This window comes from Chanodichthys erythropterus, chromosome 13 (genome assembly GCF_024489055.1).
Source record: "Chanodichthys erythropterus isolate Z2021 chromosome 13, ASM2448905v1, whole genome shotgun sequence".
Lineage (NCBI taxonomy): Eukaryota > Metazoa > Chordata > Actinopteri > Cypriniformes > Xenocyprididae > Chanodichthys > Chanodichthys erythropterus.
Window position 1 is genome coordinate 21349969 of NC_090233.1, and position 21173 is coordinate 21371141.

At 36.1% G+C, this 21173-nt stretch overlaps 1 protein-coding gene across 2 annotated transcripts in view; it reads right to left on the reverse strand.

Moving 5' to 3' along the window:
• The window catches only part of mapk1 (mitogen-activated protein kinase 1), a 39210-nt gene extending 19909 nt beyond the window's left edge, over positions 1-19301 (reverse strand). For both annotated transcript variants that reach the window (XM_067405581.1, XM_067405580.1), the window contains exon 1: positions 18892-19301. In XM_067405581.1, coding sequence (XP_067261682.1) covers positions 18892-19037 — 146 coding nt within the window. In that variant the 5' untranslated portion in view covers positions 19038-19301. The remainder of the gene's footprint in view (positions 1-18891) is intronic.
• Positions 19302-21173: the final 1872 nt, after the last annotated feature.

Sequence of the window (21173 nt, forward strand, 5' to 3'; positions counted from 1 at the left end):
TCACACCATGGCTCAATGTGTCATGTCTGGAGGTTTTTTGTTGTTGCTGTTGATGCAGATTTCAATCTTGAAAAGTGTAAAGCTCACGGATCAAGCATCAGGCTGGCACTGTACACACCACTCTCTAAAGGGCAGAAAGTGAAGAAATTACGCAGAGGTTAAGAAAGACCATGAAAGAGAGAGAGAAGCAGAGATGGAGAGACATAGCAAGACAGCAGAGAAAAAGAGAAAAGGAGAGAGGCATGGTTTCCACGGAGACGGACAGGCGAGACTTTGTGGTTAGGAGTTATGCAACAGGCTGTTGCCATGGTAATGTGAAGGAGGGGGGCGGAGACAGGCTGAACATTCGTAGTGAATTTACACAATGCTCTGACAATGCCAGATACCCTTGGTGCGAAAAAGGAGGGGGAAAAAGACGCTCCAATGGCATACTGTCATGCCACCAAATAATAAAGATGTCTATAAATAAAGCTGGGTCTGCATGGAAACTGTTGAGGGGAATGACTGCTGCAGGAGAACATCTTGAAGATTGAAAATCAGCACAGATGTAAAACACAACAAAAACTCCCTATTTTAGTGTTACATGTGTGTAAACCCTAGGTGTGTGGTGTCAACAAAAGTGAGAAAGTAAAGCAACGCCACTCAAAAAGGCTTTAGAATAACTTTTAACTTATGAACACTGATTTTGGGTAAAGCTCATTTCAGGTAAAAAAAAAAAAATCCTAACAATAATAAATTTAATATATTTTTTTAATTATTAGACTATTAAAATTACTTGCATCGTGACTTCATTATAATTAAGCAAGCACATTTCTTTGCCCCAAATTCAAATTAACATAATGGGTCCAAAAAGCTTTTTCTTTTTTTTTTTTTTTTTTTTTTAAATCATATCAAACGTGAAGCAAATCTTTTCAAAGTTAGGAAAAAATACAAACAAAAAAAAACAATTAGCTACTTTTCTATCAAGTTGTTCGATGACAGTGGTATTGGTAACCTAGTAACAAACAGTAAATAAAACACCATCAGCGGAAACAGCCAATTAGTCAAGCAGGTTTAATGTTCGCTCTGTCAGAATTTAATCTATTTATTCTGTGTTTCAATCTCTCATTATTAACATTAACTCTTTTTCGTACAAGTCAAAACTTTTTTCGAAGGGATGTTATTTTTCGATATTTGGCTTTTCCAACACTTGTTTCTGATGCGATACTTTAAAAATGCACATAAAAACAGGCCGATGGAAACAGCTAATGTGGGTTTTTTTTTCCACATTAGAATAATGAGAATGAGATAAGTTGCATTACGGTAATGAGAGGAATGCGATTTATTTCATAAAATGGATAAATTAATAACAATAATAATAATCATAAAAACAACATTAATAATTAAGCACATTTTTGCCCCAAATTGTAATTACCATAACAGTTTTTTTATCCATATTTCATTAAATTAAAGCAAAAAACTTGTTAAATTGAAAAAAAAAAAAAAAAAACGAGATAAAATGTTGAGAATAAAGTCATTAAATTATGAGAAAAAAGTTGTTAAATTATGAGAACAAATTCGTTAAATTACGAATTTGTTCTCATAATTTAACAACTTTTTTCTCGTTATTTAATGAGTTTATTCTCATAATTTAATGAGTTTATTCAACATTTTATCTAGACTTTTTTCTCGAAATTTAACAACATTTTTCTAATAATTTAACGAATTTGTTCTCGTAATTTAACTTTTTTCTCGTAATTTAATGACTTTATTCTCAACATTTTATTTCGACTTTTTTCTCGAAATTTAACAACTATAATCTCGAGATGGTTTTATTTTTTTATTATTGCTTAGCCCGAATCCTCTTCCGTACCTATTACAGTGCATAAATACTTGCTAAATTAAATTTCTTACAGTAATGAGAATGAGATAATTTGCATTACATTAATGAGAACTGAGAGTGTATGTATTTAACTGTCATTAAAAATAAAAAATTACTTTCATTTTATTTTGGGGTGAAATATAACCCAGACAGGTTCGCAGTTTCATAAGATGCACCCATTTAGGTATGTTATGCAATATGGCATTATATACGTGTTTTACATGCCTATTTGTGCATTCATAAGATCCTTTTTAACAGGCTTCTCCAAATGCTTAAAGGAAACAGAGATGCTTCTATTTCAATGCACCTTCTGAGGGTGAAGGCACTTCTAAGGCTCATCAAAATGGGGCCGGGACACCACAAGGCTGGATAATCCTTTCTTTTCTGTTCCTAACCCAGAACGCCTGCACATTCACAGCGGTGCCAATAAGAAGCTTTTCAAATTCTATAAACCAGAAAATCTTAAAGACATTAACTAGGTTGAACGGTTTCACCATACTTTGGAGACTGAACAAGCAGATCAAACAGACCTTACTTCACCAAACTAGTTTTTACATTTGAAGGAGGAAATGTGAGGGGAGTTTGCCAGGGCAGAAGTCATTACCATGGTGCTACAGGTTCAATGGTGTTCTAAATAGAACTCTAAGGTTCTTGACTCAATTTCAAAGAACATTTTATGCCAAAAAGTTTATATAAGGAGAACTGTCTTAAACGATTGCATAATATGTTCATGTTTAACGGGCTATTTAAATTTTAAAGTTAAAGTTAAAAGTATGTTTATGCGCTTTTTAATTAATAAAATGTAAACAAAATAAATCAATTACATCCATAAAATGATCACATGATATAAAAAAGTATGAAGTGCCTGACAGAACACTTGGGGCCAGATTTACTAACAGCTTGCGCCAGTGCAAACCCTCTTTTGGCGTAAAAAACTACTGTCATGATTTACAGTACTAAAGAAAAAAAAATAGCACAAAAAAGGCATTATTTTTGTGATTGACCTTATTGCATATGCATACTACACTTTCAGACACAAAATTTATAAGATGAGAGTATTTAAATGAATCATGCAAGGTGAATTACTAGGGGTGTGACGAGACAGGTATCTCACGAGACAAGACGAGACAAGATTTTTACACACTATTTTTAAGAAATCCTCAATGGCGAAATACATGATTAGAAAAAATATTCTGCAGGTGTATTTGAAATGTTTTAACTAATCTCATAATGAATGTCATTTCAGTTCTACTTTCTTAGTATGAATTATCATATGCAGTAAAAAGACAACAATACTCAAGTACTGTAAAAGGTTTTGCCACTAACTCAACTGACTGACCTCTTCTGTATGATTTCAGTCTCTTCAGACCTTACTGTACATGATTTATGAGCTTCTACAACTTTGACCTCCTAACTGAACTCCTTTCCACAAACTGATCATAGAAATGAAAACAGTATAATTAAAAATGTTAACACTTTACAATAAGGTCTCATTTATTAACATTTATGTTTTAACCAACATCAACTAACAATGAGCAATATATGTGCTACAGTATTTATTAATCTTTGTTTATGTTAGTTAATAAAAATAGTCATTCATTGTTAGTTCATGATAGTTCACAGTGCATTAACTAATGTTAACAAATGAAACCTTATTGTTTGTGCTTAATAAGATTAAGAGAAACTGTCATTTGTTTTTATGGTAACACTTTACCATAAGTGCAACTATAATCACACTCTCTCAATATTCAAAGTGCAAATAAGACCAATTTTTTCTTTGATACAGAGCTAAGAGATGGTTACAACTACACTGCCCAGCCTAAAATAGCTTTCATATTGAGAGATATTTGCATTCATCAGGGAGCCGCGTTTGAATTACTTTCACTTTTAGCGATCGCACCTAACTCTGTACATACGGAGCGGCGGCAACCGTTATCCAACTGAATTAAATGTTTTTTATTTAAATACAAAGCAAAAGGACAGTGGAGGCGTAATGTAAACGTAGTGGTGGCATATTCTTTCCCAATCATCCTAACACTCTGTCATGGCAACAACATCACAAGACTACTTTTTGCCTCGAGAAATCTCGTCACATATTAGTCTCGTGCCACGAGATCTCGTCACACCCCTATGAATTACTAAGGTTTGTGCTAGTCAAGTTACAGGGGGTTAATAAAGGCCTTCTGAAGTGAAGCGATGGGTTTTGTAAGAAAAATATCCATATTTAAAACTAATCTAGCTTCCGGCAGACGTTCCCTCTAAGAGTAACCCCTAAACCCAACACATGATGCAATGACAAACACGGAAGCACAGATGAATAAGCAAAACAAAACATCGTCACAAATTAGAAGTCTAAAAGGAGAATTTTTAAAGAGAAATGTCAGAGGATTTCGATATAAGAGAAGTTTGAAAGTTTGTTTGAACCACAAGAGGCTTACGCTACTTTGATGTACATCATACATCACGTCAGGGGTTACTCTTGTGGTGCAAGGCGACTCTCGGAGTATGCGTATGGTCGTCTGCTGGAAGCTAGATATTTTAGTTCATAAAGTTTTAAATATGGATATTTTTCTTACAAAACCCATCACTGAACTTCAAAGGCCTATATTAACCTCCCCGGAGCCGTATGGATTATTTTTATGATGGATGCATTTTTTTGTGCTTCAAAATACAATGCCCCATTAACTACCATTATAAAGCTTGGAAGAGCCAGGATATTTTTAAATATATTTCTGATTGTGTTCGTCTGAAAGAAGATACACCTAGGATGGCTTGAGGGTGAGTAAATCATGGGATCATTTTCATTTTTGGGTTAACTATTCCTTTATGGTTTTAAATTAAATGTTAATAAATCATCACTAGAATGTTATGAATGGTTGTACCAATAGTGAAGACTGCCTTAGAAATTTAGCAAACATCACTAATAACAAATTAACCATCTTGAATTGCAGTTATTTTCCACCCTTATATGGTCATGTTCTTGACATGCCTTGTCAAAGTCTGCAAAAATGCAAATAAAAACACTCTCCCTTTCCTCAGCTTTCATTCACTCCCTTGGTTGCCTGCTCCTTCTGACACTCCTCCCAGTCAGGCTGGTTCGTGTGACGGCAGATTGACGTCCTTGGCAGAAGGGTTGCCATGGAGACTGGCACTGTGGCAGAGTTTGGCATGGAGGCACGGCCCAGGCAGTAGCCACACAGCCTGCACTCAATCAGTGTGTGTGTGTGTAAACGCAGGCAAGTGAGAGCTTGTACATGGATTAACTAATATATTTGTATGTACATTTGTGTGCACACAAGGGTGCATAAAAGAAAGTGTAATTATGTGACAACATCTCTCACTGCGCATACAACAGAGTGCAACAGTTGGGTTCCGGAAGTAAAAACTCAATTTTCTCCATAAGGAAATTGATTTTAAACAATAACTTATAAACCTTTTAAGACAAACCTACTGTGAGCTACAAGGCTGTTAATCCAAGGGATTTGCTTCTGCTGAAGCCGTCAGCCTGAATTATTTCAGTTTATTTTTAAAATCGTGTTTACCGGTGGAATTCCGGGTGGAAAAACTACATTACCCACAATGCTGTACAGGATATTACACCAATCAGAGTCGAAAAAGCAACATGGTCCAAAATAGCTCCACCCACTCCCATGAAGCACTGCAAATGACGTAATCGAGTCGATCTCCTTACACTCTCAAAATACTGAAATGTTTGTATAGATATGCATATTTTGCAATAAACTAAAAAATAGCTTACTGTTTTTATACATATAATCAACCTTTGTAAATGAGTAGTTTTATATTTCTCCATTTTTTAATTTGATTATGGCAATGCTTCATGGGATTGTAGTTCTTTCCCTCACTAAAACCATTAAGTACATAGTTTTGTACCTTTGTCTGATTTAAAAAAAAAAAAACTTTTTTTTGCTTAAAATCAATAACTCTTTAATGAAGACTATTTTTAAATCCCTATGGCAAAAAAAAAATTAAAAAAAAAAAAAAAAAAAATTCCGGAACTAGCACAGCTGAAAAAAGGGACTGGCACTGTTGCACTCCATATGACTATCTAAACCTGATGCAAATCAGGCTAGGCTTTAATATTTCCCACAATGCAAAAAAACAACAACATAAAAACAAAAAACAAACACAACACCTTGTTCTTTTTTTTACTTGAAATCAGTTGTTCATGTGTCAAGTGTGCTTTTTCTGTCCGATATTACTCAATGCTCACCCTACCAATTGGCAAACAATAGTCTAAATGAATTTTATGGCACAAGTTGAGGATATGGGGGCGGCTGCACTAGCTGGACGTAAAAAAGTTGGGTGTAAGCTCTACACTGGGCTTTGCTTTGTCCAGTCTTCAGATAAATATTTGCATCTGTTGCACCAAATAAAACAACAAGGTGAGAGAGAATAATCAAAGAGAGAGTGAGCAAGAGGGTGATCTGAAAAAAGACTGTAGAAAGAGAGATGGCTGAGAGACATTACAAATGTGAAAAAAGTCAGAGGAATATCACTGGAAAAAGAAGGGTTATGATAAGGCAAGAGCTTTAGGACCCACATTAATATTAGAAAAGCTTTCCAGCACCGGAGAGAACTAAACGAGAAGACCTAAAAAAAAGGCCTGAAAAAAAAAAAAATATATATATAACATGAAAGGCTCCAATACAGAGCAGCACAAAGCGTTTATGCGCATCCCATGCGCAGAATGATGCGCTTGAAGAAACATGGAGTCACAGCGTACAGCGCTTTGCATTGAAAAGTTCAAAGAACAAAGGGAAGAGATATGCACAGTGTATTAGATCTATGCAAGAGTTTAGTGAGCCTTTTCTATTAACAGTTATAAATTTCAGTTACTGCGCGAGTGAAGAACAATTCATAGTGCTCTCTACTCCAGTGTTATCTAACAGACACCATGTACAAAGTAATGATTCAGAAACAGCAATAAACTCCAGCAAGATAAAGGTCTATGGTTTCGCATTAAATGACTTTATCTACAGATCAGGTATAATAATAAGAACACTGAATCATCTTGAAGAGAGTTTCATCGTGTTGACTGTTTGTAATGAACACGACACGCACTTTGAATACTAATGGAGAATGACTGACAGCCGCAACTTGAATTTAACCACTTAAATATTCATCTGTGCCTCACAATAAACTATGGAATGGCTTCAGAACACTTGGAATATAGTGCATGAAAACGTCATGGTGCTATCTAATATTTTTTGCCTCTTATGGGGCTTAACAATAACACAGAATACACACAGAGCCGATACCAATACGGAGTATCAGATTGGCAGGTCCCCATTTCTCAGAAATCACTTACTGCACCTTTAATACACTTTTTATAATATTAAAACCTTAAGAAGCTTCTCAAAAAGGCAAAAACTGTGAAAATCCTAATATTTCTTACAATAGTTTAATTCATGTTAATGTTTTTATATTAAAACAACATAAAAGACTTTGTATTGTAACACAAAGTTTGCGTAAGTGCATTTATTCAGCAATTACAATCGATAGTCTAATTATATATATTTTAGAAATTAATTTTTAGCAAAACATCACCGACAATTATTCTTGAATAAATCGAGTGAAGCAGAAATGGTTGTCACAATTAAAATCTGATTAATCGTGCATATAATATAATGATTTTAAAGTTGGCAGTCCATGAATCAAGTACAACAGCTATGCAAAAAAGAAAAAAAGAAACGTAGACCTACAATTCTCATCACAGGAAATTCAACATGCACAAACAGACATCATTTACTGAACTCAAGCTCAAGTGGACAAACAGCCATTATAGTAATTATTAACGTAATTTGAACAGTAATGAAGAGGTGCTATTTGCAATGATGGCACAGAAGATCTCAATTTACTACAGCTAAAGATACATGCCTCTGAATGAGTGAGTCAACCTGCTAAAGCAAACAGCCAGAGAGAGATAAGCCTTTACACCAGACCTGAGTGACGTATTTAATAGTCGCAGCAACAGGAAACTCTTACCCTCAAACAACGTAAGGAAATTAGTATAATTACCTAATAAGCAGAAGAACTATCTGTAGTTATATTACTAAAAGCACAACTTAACTACCAGTAACTTAGGAACATCATAATAGTTATTGTCTGTGGTTACCAGAGAAATGATAATGTTAAAATTTTTAAATTAAAAAACATAAAATGTAGAACATATTTACATATGTTCTACATTTTATGTTTTTTAATTTAAAAATTTTAACATTATCATTTCTCTGGTAACCACAGACAATAACAAATCATTAGACATATCAGAAAATAATGTACATCTGTTTGCTTTTACCACTCATATTGATTTCAAGATTATCTAGGTGAGATGATGAATGGAAATTTATTTTTCAAAACAGACAAATCATATCATAACATCATAAAATTGAGCCAAAGTAAAAAACAAACAGTAATAACTGTCTGTTTTTTTCAAGATCAAACCAGAGAACTAGGTTACACTTTATATTTTTTGTTTTAAAAGAGTGTTTGAGATTCGAAAATGCCAGCGCAGTGTAAATGACAGGCGTAACCGTGGCAAAACTTAAGCATTTTAAAACCTTTCTGGGCTTTTAAAAGTGTAAATTAATTTGCTTTCAATGCAGGCCTCACTGAGCCATCAAATTTTATCCAAAATATCTTAATTTGTGATCTGAAAATGAATGAATGTTTTATGGGTGTGGAATGACATGAGGGTGAGTAATGACAGAATTTTTATTTTTGGGTGAACTAACCCTTTAACAAATTAATAAATGCTGTAAAAAAAATAGGCCTATTGCTCATTGTTAGTTAGACATCAGTTAATGCATGAATTAATGTAACTAATGTTAACTAATGAGACCTTATTGTAAAGTGTTACCAGATAATTGTATTAAATATCTATTACTTATAAACGTAAGGGCTGCATGCATGCACAATGAAATGCTTTGGTAATTTGAAATTAATAATGAAATATTACATGTCTCAAAGCATGTATGAGCTCTTTTCTGGAAACTGAAAGTGAGAAAGGAAAAAAAAAAAAAAAAAAAAGAGAGAGAGAGAGAGAGAGAGAAAAGGCATAAAGCATTTATTCTTGAAGTGTTACCACAAAATTCTGAATCCAGTAATTTCACAAATTAAACCAGAAGCCACCCAATTAGCAGAAGGATGCTTTTATGACATTAGTGAAAGCAGTTTGTAGAAAATAAAAGGGAAAAAAATGCTGTGAACTTACAGTGAAGATTGAAATTGAGACTAGAGCATTATATTCTGTATCTAACGGAAGATAATGTTTGGAAAATAAAACAATGTTTTTAGACCCAAAATGCGCGGTTTCATGCAGTTGGTGACAAAACTCCAAACAAAACAGCCAATACAATTAAAGGTGCTGTAGAATGTCTTTTTACAAGATGTAATATAAGTCTAAGGTGTCTCCTGAATGTGTCTGTGAAGTTTCAGCTCAAAATACCCCATAGATTTTTTTTTTATTAACTGCCTATTTTGGGGCATCATTAAATAGGAGCTGATTTAGGCCCTTTAAATCTCATGCTCCCCACCCACGGAGCTCGCGCTTGCCTTTAATAGCATAAACAAAGTTCACACAGCTAATAAAACCCCCAAAATTGTTCTTTACAAAGTGTTCGTTATGCAGCATGTCTAATCGCGAAAGTAAGGTATTTATAGAGTGCCTCAGGGATGACGCATTTTTGCAGGCAAAACCCAGAAGCGAGTTAGCATTTTTGGTTCTGAATGAGTTTGAGGCTGTGCTCCATGGCTAAAGCTAACATTACACACTGTTGGAGAGATTTATAAAGAATGAAGTTGTGTTTATGAATTATACAGACTGCAAGTGTTTAAAATGAAAATAGCGACGGCTCTTGTCTCCGTGAATACAGTAAGAAATGATGGTAACTTTAACCACATTTAACAGTACATTAGCAACATGCTAACAAAACATTTAGAAAGACAATTTACAAATGTCACTAAAAATATTATGATATCATGGATCATGTCAGTTATTATTGCTCCATCTGCCATTTTTCACTATTGTTCTTGCTTGCTCACCTAGTCTGATGATTCAGCTGTGCACAGATCCAGATGTTAATACTGGCTGCCCTTGTGTAATACCTTGATCATGGGCTGGCATATGCAAATATTGGGGGCGTACATAGTAATGATCCTGACTGTTACGGAACAGTCTGTGTTATGTTGAGATTCGCCTGTTCTTCGGAGGTCTTTTAAACAAATGAGATTTATATAAGGAGGAGGAAACAATGGTGTTTGAGACTCACTGTATGTCATTTCCATGTACTGAACTCTTGTTATTTAACTATGCCAAGATAAATTCAACCTTTAACTACCACACATCTATGAGCTCCAGTACTTCCCATAGATGTCTGCATGCTAAGTGAAGCAATCAAGAAATACATTCACTTTTAATTCAGTGTTAAGACCATGGCACCGAGATCAACTATGAAGTACAGAGGCAGGGTCATGCCCTGAGGAACTGGAACTGGTAGTCAATCCTGCAGCATTCCTCCTTATGGTTTTGAGCCACTACCCACAGAGCCACTTCTGCAATAGCACACCACATAAATGTCGCAACAATTTTGAGAATTAAGCTGGCAAGTAAAAACATATTGTAGTTAAAAGTTGAAAGATTAGAATACACCATCTCTGCAGTCTTCAGAGCCAACAGCCAACAAGTATTGTGCATCAATTTAACACCCCCTAATAGTCAAGTCAAGTCAAGTCAAGTCAAGTCAAGTCAAGTCAAGTCAAGTCAAGTCAAGTCAAGTCAAGTCACCCTTATTTATATAGCGCTTTTTACAATGCAGATTGTGTCAAAGCAGCTTTACATTGATAATTGGAATATAATTTTTCCTTTTAAAGAATAGTGTCAATGCAGGCAGATCAAAAGCACTGTTGAATAAATGTCAAGGATACTGTTGAATATCAAATGTCAAGTCAAATTAAATTAAATTAGCGCTGCACGATTAATCATATTTTATCACGTTAACGATATCTGCTTCTCTCGATTGATTTTGAATAATCTTCACGATATTGGCCCGCTCTATGAAAATGAACATAATTTGGAAATATTGGAAGTAATATTAGGAATTTTGCTGTTTTATCTTTTGAAGTTCCTAAAGGTTTTACCAGTTTTCATAATGTTGATTAGCTAGAAATTATTTTTCTTTGCTTTACGAATTTGCCGGGCAATTTGAATCTGGTTTGTCTTATTGCAAACGAATTGTGTTGCTTTAAAATCTAATGTGAATACATATTACAAAGCGCTCACCAAAACCATGTTTTGTATTGATTTACCATCTAACGAAGTTATCATAGTTGGTTAAATTTAAGTCTTTGTGCCACCTACAGGCCTTTTGGGTGAAGTGTAGGTTGGTAAAGAACTTGCAAAATAGCCATAGTTACATTACTCTTTTGATAGAATAATAGAATAATAAATGGATTCATGGATTTCATGGTCATCTAGGTGAAAAATGCTAATTAATTTCTCAAAACACACATTAAAACAAATCATGTACTTGAGCCAAATGCAAAAACAACCTGCATTAACTGTCTCTGGAATTATGATCGAACAAAATAGTAATATTTAAGAGATAACCGGTAACACAAAGTCATTCGTTAATACTAATATGAACTGTTAACAACAAACAATACTTCTACAGCATTTATTAATCTTAATGCTAATATCAACATTTACTAATACATTTTTAAAATGAATGGTTCAATATTAATATGGTTCAATGGTTCAATATTAATATATTATAAAGAGACAAGAATATTTTTGGTGCGGTGTTTTGAAATCGGCCGTAACTAAATAAGTTGTTATTTTGTTTTTTTGGAACACAAAAAATATTCTTTGTCTCTTTATAATATTAATATTGAGCCACTGTACTCACATGAACAGTCTTAAATATGTTTTAGTACCTTTATGAATCTTGAGAGAGGAAATGTCATTGCTGGCTATGCAGGCCTCACGGAGCCATCGGATTTCAACAAAAATATCTTAATTTGTGTTCCGAAGATTAACGAAGGTCTTATGGGTGTGGAACGGCATGAGGGTGAGTAATAAATGACATTATTTTCATTTTCACCATTGACTTTCATAGTATTTATTTTCCTACTATGGAAGTCAATGGTGCCCCAAAACAGCCTGGTTACAAACTGTCTTCAAAATATCTTCCTTTGTGTTCAGCAGAACAAAGACATTTTTACAGGTTTGGAACAACTTGAGGGTGAGTAAATGATGACAGAATTTTCATTTTTGGGTGAACTACCCCTTTAACATTAGTTAAATTTGGCATTGAAACAGCTTCTCGAAAGAGAAAAAAAAAAAAAGTAGTGCAGAACTGGAATTTGTCCATTGGGAATTGACCATTGGATCAATGAACAAATGCTGCGAAAAATATATTGCTTTTTGTTAGTTCATGTTACCTAATCGATTAACTAATGCTAACAAATGGGAACTTATTGTAAAGTGTTAATTTTTTATTAAATAATTGTTTTTAAGTATCTATTACTTATGAATGCATGGTCTTGCTCATGAACAATCAAATGATTTGATGATGCTTTGAAATTGATTAAGGAATATCAGATGTCTCAAAGCATCTATGGACTCTTTCATGGACACTGAAGATCTGCAAAATGTTTGCAAGTTACAGCTATTTAGGCACACAAACATTATGCCAATTTCATTTTGTAAGTAGAATCGAAATCCTCATTCTGCAAGTGTGACAACAAGCGTTCAATACCAAGAATAAATGTAACATCTCGTTCATTTATACCTAAAACACTAAAAGCTGTATTTAAGTCTCAATAATACAGCTTAATTACACTTGCCATGTGAATCTACAGAGGACGTCACCTCCAGTAATTAGATGCTGTTATACAATAGACACAAGCACTTTATACACACACACACACACACACACACACGTTTACGGGAATCACCGCTTCAGTGCAGCTGAACAACAAAATGGACTGCAGCCGTTCGCCTCACTTTCTCCATTCCTAAATCCACTTACCCGCCCCTTCCCTTCCATTTCCTGCCCTCTCTTCGCTCATTCACTCTCTCTCTGGTTTAAAACTGAAACCCAGCCTGTTCCCAACCTCCCTCAGCAACAGAGCTAAACTCCACATTCTCCAGCTATTACATCACAGGGGGCCTCTCAGCGAACGCCAGGCTTGTGGATGATATTGGACGAAACTGACCCGCAGTTGCAGTTACTGGAACGGTTTTGTGTTTACAAATAGGTCTGGTATACAAAGCAGATCCAAGATCATGGACGTCATCAGTTTAGAATATCTGCTGCATTGCTCCTGCAACTGAGAACGTTCGTATTCTAGGATTCAAGGAAACGGGCGTCCAAATGTGTTCAAACAGCCTATTGTTTGTGACTTACATTACTGGTTTCCCAAAACTACTGGCATGTCTTGTTTTGCATAATACAGGACAGGATGTCTGTCACACAAAACGCTTCCTCATGGACACAGGAGTGTAATGCACAAAGCAAAATCCATTAGAACATCCAGAACTCCCAATCGGCAGTGCAGCATTTAAGGAGCATGTGAACCGCACCTCTAGATTATGCCAAAAATGGAATCACCACAATTTAACTGAATTAAAAGGTATTAATAGATAAAATTCACTCTTAGTGGGATTCAGAGCATATTATGACTCCTATACCCCTTAGTCAGGGTAGCGCCTTATTTCATTTTTGACAGGAATGAAAACAAGACTGTGATGGATAGAATACAGGCCATTCAATGGACTGTACTGTTGTTTAACAAAATACCAATTGTTCAGTCGACAAAATGGTCTTTCCCAAAAAACAAAAACTCCATAAAACAGTTTTAAATGGGTCCTTGATTATGATTTCACTTTTTTAAAACTTTAGTTAGTGTGTAATGTTGCTGTCTGAGCTTAAAAAAAACATCTGCAAAGTTACGATACTCAAAGTTCAATACAAACAGATATTTGCATAGAAATCGCTTTTTAAAGGGTTAGTTCACCCAAAAGTGAAAATGATGTCATTAATGACTCACCCTCATTTCGTTTCAAACCCGTAAGACCTCGGTTCATCTTCGGAACACAGTTTAAGATATTTTAGATTTAGTCCGAGAGCTTTCTGTCCCTCCATTGAAAATATATGTACCATATACTGTCCATGTCCAGAAAGGTAATAAAAACATCATCAAAGTAGTCAATGTGACATCAGTGGGTTAGTTAGAAGTTTTTGAAGCATCAAAAATACATTTTGGTCCAAAAATAACAAAAACTACGACTTTATTCAGCATCCTTTCCATTGAATTGATTCCATTGAACTGATTCCATTGAATCCTTTCATCTGTCGGCGTTGGTAATGCACTTTTACGTCGCCGTGGTTGTTTTTGGCGATTAGGACATCCGCGACATTTTGAAGCATTGAAAATACATTTTGGTCCAAAAATAACAAAAATATTCAGCATTGTATTCTCTTCCGGGTCTGTTGTCAATTCGAGTTCACGACTCCGCTTCTTCTTCTTTCCTGTTTTACGGCGGTTGGCATCCACCTTATTGGTGCATTACCGCCCCCTTCTGCTCCGGATTGTGGTTCACAACTCCGCATTGACGCTGCTGATGTAAGACGCTGCTGACGTGTTATCCGGTGTGCCCGAGCTTCGTTTACAGTCTGAGGGAGACGCACGCTACATTCAAGCTATTCTACCTTGTTTGTATTTTGGTATTGCTATATTTTTTTAAATGGTGCGTAAGTGTGCATGTCGCGGATGTCCTAGTCGCCAAAAACAACCACGGCGACGTAAAAGTGCATTACCAACGCCAACAGATGAAAGGATTCAATGGAATCAGTTCAATGGAATCAATTCAATGGAAAGGATTCCAGAAGAGAAGACAATGCTGAATAAAGTCGTAGTTTTTGTTATTTTTGGACCAAAATGTATTTTCGATGCTTCAACAAATTATAACTAACCCACTGATGTCACATGGACTACTTTGATGTAGGGCTGGACGATATGGCCAAAATTTATATCACGATATAATTCTTAATTTCGGTCGATACGATATAATTCCGATATCGATATGAACTATATAATAGCCTCAGAAAAACTGCCAAGAACGGCCAGAACGGATGTCTGTACCTACAAACGTCTGAAAAATGAATTTGCCAAATCTATGAAATATAAAACTATAAAACTAAATAATATTTTAGAAATAAAAACAGTACAAATAAATTTATGTTCAGCTTTTATTTGTATTTAGCCTTCATACAAACATAAAAATATAAGACTCACTCACTTTAGTAATATTAATATCTTTAACATTAAACTATAACGTAGGCTGATTTCATTATTCTTAAAGGGTCATAAAACCCCAAAACACTTTTTTTTGAGATGTAAACAGATATGTATAGGCTGCACATCATTAAAAACACTAAAAGGTACTCATTAATGTTATTCATAAGTGAAAAATTGTTATTTTTGCATTTTTCATAGCGATTTCTGTCTTCCTGTTTGAAAAGCTGAGTTGGAGCAACGTCACAAAATCTGACATAATCGTGTACTTTCGGCCCAAGTATGGGCATGGTCGAACATGTCACAAAAGTGCTGTTCATTCACCTCTGCCTGCTCTAGCTGCGTTCAAATACGTGAGCCGTAGGCTGTTTACCTCAGCACAGCAAGTGTGTGTTGTTTGTATTTTGCTCGCGATGCGGTCAGAACTGGAATTTGAATATGAACACATGAAAAATACGATTGTTTTTATGATATACAGGTGGAGCGCGCATATGCTCGGTTTCAGCGTGGAGCTCCACAATGAGTTTAATAACACTAGCCACGTGACACATAGCTCATACAGAATAAAGTATCCGTGTTTAAAGTTTTTATTTCACACATTCTCCTGCACCAAACATTAACCAGCACGGTGTAGTTATGCACACATATTTTTATCAAGTTGTGGAAGCTTGTTCCGTCGCATTTGCATCAGGTGTACTCATTTTGTAAAACTTGCCGCGTTCGCGTTTAGCGTACAACTGTTGAGCACTGGTGGCTGCATGTCTCTGTGGTCTACGTCATCACGCAAATGGCCAATCGCGTTCTGCTCTTTCTAACGGCTGCGCCTCAAGTCAGTGATGCTGTAATGTATATCGAAATACCGGAAATGTGTTTAAAAATCATATCACCGTTATCGAAAAAAATTATATCGCGATATATATTGATATTGAATTATTGTCCAGCCCTACTTTGATGATGTTTTTATTACCTTTATGGACATGGACAGTATACCGTACACACACTTTCAATGGAGGGACAGAAAGCTCTCAGACTAAATCTAAAATATCTTAAACTGTGTTCCGAAGATGAACGGAGCTCTTAAGGGTTTGGAACGACATGAGGGTGAGTCATGAATGACGTAATTTTCATTTTTGGGTGAACTAACCCTTTAAGGACTACAACAAATGGCTGGTTGGGACTACAACGAGCTTCTTCCCAGGTTAGTGACATCACTAATCCTAAAATTTACATAAACTCTGCAGCAAGGAACACGCAAAAAAACAGTTGAGGTCATGTTGGGCTGCTTTAGAGAAGAGGAAGAGTTGTTGTAGTAGAGCGTAGTAGAGTGCCATGCCATCATTTTAAGCCATACTGCTTCACAAACGAGGGTCATTTTACACGACGGCACATGCTAGTCGTTGAGTTGAATCAACTCCACAGCAACTACATAAATTTATCCACTAACCATTCAGAGACATCCAGTTGCATTCTAAAAGTTGTAACTTCTTCCTGAGTCTCTCCATCAGTGTCCGACTCCGGTTTGAACAATGTAAGGCTGAACACCGTTACTGACAATCCTCATTTTGGCTGTGTGAGATTGTCCAGCTTTGTTGTTGTTGAGCAACCGCAGCAGCTCATTTGCATTTAAAGGGACACACACAAAAACGGCGTGTTTTTGCTCACACCCAAATAGGGGCAAATTTGACAAGCTACAATAAATGATCTGTGGGGTTTTTTGAGCTGAAACTTCACAGACATTCTGCGGACACCAGAGACTTAAATTACATCTTGTAAAAGGGGCATTATAGGTCTCCTTTAAAAGTTGAGTTGTGAAAATTATGTGATCTATTTATACAGTGCGTGCCATTGCTTCACAGCCTATGGCGTCTAATTAGGGCTGGGTCTATACTTGAGTAGACATCAGCACTTCATAAGGGTACTCAAACAGATGTCAGCAAAAAAAAAAAAAAATCATTTTTGTGCACAATGATTTCTGAAGGATCATGTGACACTGAAGACTGGAGTAGTGATGCTGAAAATACAGCTTTGCGTCACAGGAATAAATGAAACTTCAAAATATTTAAACAGAAAACAGTTATTTTAAACTGTAATAATATTTCACAATGTTACTGTTTTTACTGTATTTTTTATCAAACAAATGCAGTCTAGGTGAGCAGAAGACACTTCTTTCAAAACACAAATCTCTCAAAAACACAAATCTTGCACCAAACTTTTATGCGTTTACATATATGCATACACACACACACACAAACACACTAGTAGTAGTATGCTATGATACATACCATTTCAGTATCACAAATCTTTTACAAGAGTACAACATTTAAGACCCCATGTCTTAATAAATGACAGCAAGCTCAACATGCATGTTTGTCCTAACATTTTTTTTCCCACCAGTATAACAGCATATATTGGATTAAATGTTTAATCAACATTCTTCTTCACTCAAACTCTGTGGCAAAGGCTGTCAGTCAAAAGCAAGGCTGAATAAAGGCTTCAGTACTCTTACAGCCTGTTCAGCACAACATGTTACAGGCCTACACGTCCATATGACAGTCAACCCAGGGTGGCTTGTTCTAGTCTGTAGCTGTTGGGAGTGGGTGTGAACCATTCATTCATCCGTGCGAGAAGAGCAAAACTAGGCCTGCCAGCGATGAGCTCATTCATTTAGCCAACGGACTCCTCTCATCAGAACAGATGGGCGATCAGACTGCACATTTGAGCCAGCAGTCTCTCAACTGTAACAAAGCTAGCTTGAAACTTAACCACAACAATTCTCCTTTGTTACACAATTTCAACACCACTGTATAAATCTAACTGTGTACGTGTTTGATTTACAAATTAGGGAAAACCAAGTCTTGGGAAACTGGCGAAACATTTATATTTGGAAAAAATGATGCTCATCCACTCTAGTGTACCTAGCCAACGTTTAAAGTTAGAAGTGTAGGTCCAACTCAAGGACTATCAATTTCAACTGTTTCGTGGGCAGACCCAACAGTGAAATGCATCCAAGTGCCTCTTGTTCCTACCAGTTTTGCACAACCTTGGGGAGCCCGCGCCCACGCCGCCCTGGAGAGCCCTGCCACCTTGACATTCCTAGAAAAGCACTGCGCAAATTTCACATCTACACTTTCATTAAGTTTTAATCCATGCCTGATGTCTGGTCTTAGCATGATGTTTTGCAGACTGGAACTGCCCCACAGATCATGCACGTTTCTGCAAATCCATGCAATGCAATCCTGACACTAAATCCAGTGGGAAGTACATCAACTAAATTTAATTACAATGCCATCAAGCTGATGGTTCTTTTGTTGAACTATCATACAAAAAAAAAAGCTTGAGAAAGAGAAAAAAATAACAAGTCATAGCCTAAAAAATACATTTGCATTGTAAAATGATTGAATAATGAATTTCCAATAGCAGCATAATCAGAACTGCTTTGACAGATGTCAGCCTCTGTGTGAACTTGTCAATGCAAATCTAAAACTCAGCCAGGGGAAAATGATTAAAAGTCCAGCATAAAAAAAAGAAAAGAAAAGTGCATGCAACTGGTTTCAAGCAAAAGCAGCACGTCCATGATAACGAGAGAAGAAGTGGGGCTGGTGCATAGCACTGTGATTGAATGAACAAATCCAAGCAACAAAAGAAACATAATTACAATACTCGGAAAAACAACAGTATACATGTTTACAACAAGTATAAACGCATCTTACCAAACCATGCCGTATGCACCTTCTCCAATGTACGAGAGGTTGCTGTAGCGCGGCCCGACATCGAAAGCCTGACCGCGGACCAACTCGGCACCGGATCCGGGGTTCGGGCCGCCGCCAGCAGGGGCAGATACCGCAGCTGTCGCCATTGCTGAGAAACTGGGCTGCCTTTACACGGACAACAAACGCGCTTTTCTTACCCAGAGCAGATTATAAAGATCAGGAAAAAGCTCCTATGTTGAATAAACACGGCAAGAGGCAGTATAAACGACGTGTTTAAACGAAACCGAGGACTTTGAGTCAGAGTTAAAAGAAAAAGACAGCTGAAACGTTGTTGACTGGCATATAGATAGTGGTAGTAAACCTGCGCGTGGCGTGTTCAATGCTGAGACTGACTGCAGGCAGCAGCGGTGGAGAGCGAGAGTGTTGCCGCAGGAAGTAACGGAGCAGATCACGTGGGCAGGGAGCGGAGAGTGGTTACCATAGAGATAGAAGTTACACTTTAGTTCTCAAGAGGTTTAAAGATGCCTCCATTTACAAAGTCAGACGAGGATACTCTGTTGATAAATCTGGGTTTATGATATGTAGGTCATCTTGATTTTACAAAATTGTGAATCTAATGTACTTATTAGGAAATTATAAACAGATCTATCATGTTGGGGAGACTTTATTTAACACGAATTGAGTTCAGTTTAACCACTTATAAATGAGCTAAAGGGGTGACAGAGAGTATATTGTTTGTTTAAAGTATTTACAGGACAAAAATCATTTGTTGTTTATAATTTGATTTGCGTTAAATGTATGTAGCAGAACTGGGTGTCGCTCAACAGGTTCTTGTGTTTATTTTTATATACACTTTTATATAACATCTATATTTTTATATAACATCTACTTAAAACGTTCATATTAATGTGAAAAAAGCTAGGAAAAGTTATGTCTAAGCTGGTCTTTTGAAGTCTTGCATGCAGGCTTTGAATTGGGATGCAGTTTGTGTATCAATATATTGGATCCGTGCATTCGGACTTAAAGTGACAGCAGCTTATAAATACCTGCTGCTGTCCAAATACCACACTTGTGGTCTTTGCATACTGCCACTTGTCTGCTTACTTGACGTATTTCCTGTGTAGAACTTTTGATTACCCACTGTGTAGAACTTTTGATTACTTTTGATTAACTTTTGATTTTAAAGTAAACTTCTAAATGTATGTTCAGTAGTCCCTATTTAACAGTAAAATTGTGGTGCTTCTAATTGATAAAAAGCAGATGCAAATGTTGTACAAAACACACAGCCTACTCATCTTTGCACCAATAAAATGTGCAACACTTTATGTTTTTCTACCAAATTATATGTAATTATTACATGTATTATGTATTAATATATATTACATATATATTGTGTAATATATAATACCATATTAACTTACGGTGAAATGTTTTCCTCATGATTTCGGGGCATGTGAGTTCCTAATCATGATGCATGATGGGATACACTTAGCCTTGAATACAGCTCCGAAGTGGTATTCGAAATAGTGTGGGTTTAGTGTGCATTAAGGGCACTGCACTTTGGCATTTTAAGACATGTGACAGCATTGTGCACTTACTTCCTGTAGCGTGCACGCGCTTTCAAGTGGCCAAGACCACAAGTGTGGGTTTTTGGACAGGGCAATTGTCATTAAAAGGTTTGGTTCACCCAAAACATTTAAAATTCTGTCATTAATTACTACCCCTCATGTTGTTCCACATCCGCAAGACCTTCGTTCATCATGTTGCTGTCTGTCTGCGCGATGTGACTATAGAGATCCAATGCAAATACCACTTTCAAGGTCCAGAAAGGTAGGAAAGACATCACTAAAGTACTCCATGTGACTCCAGTGGTTTAACCTCAATTTTACGAAGCGCCGCAAGTGCTTTGTTTGCGCAAAAAAAAAAAAACATAATTTACTTCTTTACAAAAATATTGATCTGCAGCAAGCGTTCACGAGGGCACCACTTTGGATAATATTATTTTGCGAATAAAGTGGTAAATTTTTGTTTTTTTGCACAAACGAAGCACTCACGGGGCTTTGTAAAATTGATTTTAAACCATTGGAGACACATGGAGTACTTTAATGGTGTCTTTACTACCTTTCTGGACCTTGAAAATGGTATTTGCGGTAGATCTCTATGGATGGACAGAAAGCTCTCGGATTTCATTAAAAATATCTTCATTTGTGTACTGAAGATGAACAAAGGTCTTACAGGTTTGGAACGACATGAGTGTGAGTAATTAATGACAGAATTTTCTG